This window comes from Photinus pyralis, unplaced genomic scaffold (assembly GCF_008802855.1).
Source record: "Photinus pyralis isolate 1611_PpyrPB1 unplaced genomic scaffold, Ppyr1.3 Ppyr1.4_unclustered_Scaffold4117, whole genome shotgun sequence".
NCBI lineage: Eukaryota > Metazoa > Arthropoda > Insecta > Coleoptera > Lampyridae > Photinus > Photinus pyralis.
In genome coordinates this window covers 2277-6938 of record NW_022171529.1, presented here as the reverse complement: position 1 = coordinate 6938, position 4662 = coordinate 2277, and the positions used below count along the sequence as shown (strand labels likewise).

The 4662-nt window shown below is 37.6% G+C and overlaps 1 protein-coding gene across 2 annotated transcripts; it reads right to left on the bottom strand.

The window, feature by feature from the left end:
- Positions 1-335: 335 nt before the first annotated feature.
- On the bottom strand, positions 336-2050 carry LOC116182182. 2 transcript variants are annotated; one of them, XM_031502700.1, is made up of 3 exons: positions 1914-2050; positions 1555-1863; positions 336-1000 (listed from the first exon to the last, which is right to left on the bottom strand). In XM_031502700.1, exons 2-3 carry the CDS (start codon positions 1621-1623, stop codon positions 614-616), a joined length of 456 nt encoding a protein of 151 aa, XP_031358560.1. In that variant the 5' UTR covers positions 1624-1863; positions 1914-2050; the 3' UTR covers positions 336-613. The 2 variants fall into 2 exon arrangements, with proteins under 2 accessions (XP_031358560.1, XP_031358561.1); XM_031502701.1 differs by having other exon boundaries at positions 1958-1987.
- Positions 2051-4662: the final 2612 nt, after the last annotated feature.

Sequence of the window (4662 nt, the reverse complement as noted above, 5' to 3'; positions counted from 1 at the left end):
ACCGATCTTGGACACAGATATCAAGAATAAACTTGCGACCACTTGTGGGCATACTCTCTCGGCACTATAAACTAAACAAGCATACATGCACAGCATGGGTATAGAAAAAAATGATTTAAGACTATATTAGACTAGCTCATTTTACATAAATTTGCACTGACACTGACATAAAATCATAGGCCAACGAAACAGTGTTGTCAAATTTCATACAATTTAGCCTGGTAATTATAGGAAGCCGTGTGGCGCTATATGCATCAAGTGTATTTATTAAACGTAGGTAATTCATACATATTATATGGTACATTGTACTACATATAGTATTAATTTAAGGGCATAAAATATGGTTAGATATTAACAAAGTCTATCCTCCTACAAGTCTTTGGTATTAACAAAGTTAATATGTAATATCATTGCGTAACGGGCGATCATAAATGAGTTGCTGTCGAGTCGCCTTTGGAAGTTCAAGTTAAATACGATTTTCCATGTAAACAAAAATTTCAAAGGCGACTCGACAGCAACTCATTTTTGATCGCATAGTATATATACCTACAAACAAGTGTAATATGAACTAATTCGGTCTTTTAAACGGTGGTCCTTGTCGGCTAGGCACGGTCTATAAACTTGCTTTAGTTTTTCGAACCAAGCAATCTCCAAGATCAACTTCTTTTCCATTTGTTTTTTCCCTTACGCCAACTTTCTCGATACACTCTGGTACAATTTTTTTTGCCGTCTTCTCCTTGTCTTCGCGGCTGGGTTGCGGTACTTTATAGAATGCGAATACTTCATCTCGAACCCAATCAACGAGCTTTAAGTCGTTAACTTTGCCATCTTTATCTGTCATCCCTTTCTCGAACATCCAGCAAACCATGTAGGTCCTAATTACTGGATCGTTGAGATTTTTAACGAAGTATTCTTCAGTGAACCATGAATAGAATGTTTTCTCACTGATGTTAAGTTTGCTCATGCATATCTCATCAGCGGAATCTTTTATATCGCTTCCCTAAAATGTTTCATAATGATCACTGAAAACATCAGTGCAAATAAAATAAAACTCTGAATATAAAACAATTCAAACGACATCATTTTTTACTGCGCTTTCACAAAAAAGAAACAAATTCAATTACAATTTTGGTTTTTATGTTCCGGAAAAGACAAACGGCAAGTGGCAAGTAATGTCATTTGCGCGTTTTTTTGCATTAAAAGTTTTATACACGGCGTCTCAAGTAGAAGACTGTATATGTATTGTGATATATGAAATTCTACGATACATTCTGAATACTTTTAGTAGGTATTCGTATACATATATAGGTAGGTGCGCCCTAGGGTACGCGCCTAAGTCGACGGTTTTGGTAATTGAGGCATACCACAGGACTTATGCGTCCACAGGTGCGATTGAAAATGTCCTGAAGCGGAACCAATTGTATATGTATAAGGAGTAATGTTATAGTATCATCATCTTGCCAGATTTCAAAAACAGTTTGAATGAATACGACATCAGGCCGCGGTCAGAACATTTTTAATGGTAATTTTTCGTTATAAAAAAGCATCACTTACCCTTGCTGCGTATACGGTTGATGCAAGAAATAAGATTACAGCTTGAAGTTTCATCGTTGTCTTCCACATGAAATCTATAATTATGCGCTCGGTACGTATCCTTTATATCCCTGTACGTATCACATAATCAATTTATCTGTACAGATAAAAAGTATTTTTGCGAACAAATACGACGTACCTTGCACGTGCCTACTTAAAAATTTTCACAACAAAGCTATTGATTGAGCTGGCTACCAAATTTTCAACTGATATTTGTTGCAATCGCGCCTAGATAGTTTTAATCGCCCAGATTATTTGGCCTTCTCAATGCTGTGAAATTATATGTTTTGTCAAAATAATCAAATCGCGTAATTGCTTACCTTCGATGGTCAAACGCTGTAGTCTAAACATTATTATACTATACCTGATGCCAATGTATAGAAACTAGGCTTTTCTGCCGCACCTTTGTTTTGGTCAAGTCATTTAGGTATTCATTAATTTTGTCGCGGAAACTGCATTGCCTTGATGCTGATGCACAATAACTAACTTATGAATTTCTTCCGTCGGGGTCAATTCTTGGGAAATTTTATTGAAAACGCAGCAAAATATACTATACACAGACACAATATACTAATTTGCGTACCTATGAAAAATGTACCATCATCGTCCGAACATGTGCGTGGACGCATTTTTCAAAAAATAAAACGCGTTATTACATAGTTCCGTTTGTCCCGATTCGTCCGTCCATCCTTGTGAGTGATTATTTTATGTTGAATTTCACATGATTGGAATAGATTTTGTAAAAAATTTTTGCGAAAGGATCATCACTTTGTAGCGGAGAGCAGGGGCGGCTCTCTATAAAGAGCCAAGGAGCCATGGCACCACCTCAAGGAACCTGCTAATTATCAATTCTTAAAATATAATTAACTATTATTAATTGTGCTCACTAGAGTACATAATTGTGTTTTAAAACTTAGAACAAAAAAAGTAAATGATTTGATAAATTTGGTACCAAGAAGAATTCATTTGTTTATCCGTGGACTTCGAATACGGTCGAGCGTGCCAAGCTGAAACTGGCTCGTATTTTCCTATAAGTGTGGACTTCCGCGGGGAGTAGAGGGGTGGGAGGAGCGAAACCGAAGTAGCGTTTTATACGTACAACTTGAGCCATCAGAAGTTTGGCTCATAAGCACAATTGTATAATGTGTACGGTATTGTCGGTGTTACTATACTTTGCGCCGTTTTCCTTGTTTCAGTCTTGATAAGTCAAACAATTTTTTTTACTTCTGTGTAAGATTACACTTCCCGGATTAATTGTTATTGTTACGTAAAATACACAAATTAAAAAATCATTTAAATAAATCTTTTTCCATGCATTCTCTGGAAGATAGATTTTAAATAAAGCAATTAAGCAGGCCGTTACCGGACTTAAATATTGTTAGAAAACGAAATGTGTCTGAATCTTCTTTAAGAGGACACGACAATAGCAATAAATCCGAAAATAAAGGAGTAGGTATTCAGAGAATTAATAAATTTCAGTACTTGTTTAGATAAAGATTTGAAGTAGTAATATATAGCCGCTACGAAATCTCACTAGATGAAAATCCCTAGAAAAGTCACTAGAATTGAGTGGTTCTGAACTGCGGTAGCGAGGTTTGCGCCTGTGCTAACGTCAAGGTCAAGGGGGTCGAGGTTTGCGCCTGTGCTAAGGTCAAGGGGGTCGAGGTTTGCGCTCGAGATAAAGTATCGGAGGTTTGCGTCCGAGCTAAAGTAATTTGGTTTGCGCCTGAGGGGTCTTGTCGATGGTAGTGTACGGCCGATTCTAAATCACACTATATTCTAAATATGACTGGTGGTGGGGATTGGCGCTTATATAAGCCTCTATATGGTCGTTACAAGGTATACATGTATTAAAGATGTCGTGGATGGCATATGCTGAGGAATCATGGACCAAATCTGTCGATTTTGTGACGGCCGTGAGACGCCTTAAGCAGCATTTTTCTGCATTAGCATTTGATGCAGAGCACGAGGCGATATATGGACGCGGTGAATACAGCCCAGAGGAGTGCCAAGCTATTGCAGCCAAGTATGAGTTAGGAGAGGCAATATGTGACAGTTACTTAAGTTATAAAATATGTGACGAGTGCATTATCCGGAAACTAAGGGATGCAAAGTTGGAGCAGTTTAGTGAACAGTTGCAAGCGTGGAAGGATGAATCTTCAGAATCCGGTGAAGAGTGTTAAATTCAATGAATTCAATAATAGAGCATATGTAATGGTGACGTGGCATTTTGCTTATTGGGCAGCAAGGAAAGGTCCATGGGAAACTGTAGCAGTCGATAGAGTTCGATTCCGACGTAGAATCGAGCAATATCATGCAATAATTTCTCCAGTATTACAAGCGGATCATCGTTCGGCAGTGTATCGCGGTAGATTTCAAGGTCACGAGTTGGAAATATAAGGGTGAGAGGTAGCGATGGTTTCAATCAGTCCAGTGGTGTTATTGAAACAGTTAAAATGGATCTTAACGCACTAAACAACAGTACATTCTGTAAAGTATTCAAAAATGTCAAGGACTTGGAAGTGGGGGAGAAGTTTAGAATTGTGAATGCCGACACCATGAATACAAAATATGGTGATCGAATAGTATTGGAAACTGAAAATTTTAAATGTGTGCTGCCATTACGATTCTATGAATACTTCAAGGAAGGCGATCGCCTGAACGTCCTCAAAGAGTCCTTGAAGACTAGCGATGTATTCTTCGAAAGCGCCGGAACAGCGGGAAAAACTACCAATTTAAAATTTATGTAAACAATAGATTAGTGTTGTTGTTGTTGTTGTTGTTGTTGTTGTTGTTGTTGTGGTAAAATAAAACATAATATTATAGATAATTGTCTTTTCATTTCGAAATAAAATGAATGCCCCATGAAAAATATACTTCAGTTGTGGGGTGATCGTCGTTGTGTACTTCGCTCTCTCATGAATACACTAAAGAAACTATCATCCATGGCGACGAAAAATAGCTGTAATAGTAACTATTTCACGTGCTCGTGTTGGTGTTGTAATGATAATGGATATGGATCAACGCCACCATCATCTCCTCAAGTTGAAAATATGCATAGCAAAGCGA

What these genes read in the sequence shown, in the direction of transcription:
- LOC116182182 (XM_031502700.1), bottom strand. Translation starts at nt 1,623, where the DNA reads ATGTGGAAGACAACGATGAAACTTCAAGCTGTAATCTTATTTCTTGCA. An exon ending in CAACCGTATACGCAGCAAGG is followed by an intron (nt 1,001 to 1,554) that starts GTAAGTGATGCT and finishes GAAACATTTTAG; the next exon opens with GGAAGCGATATAAAAGATTC.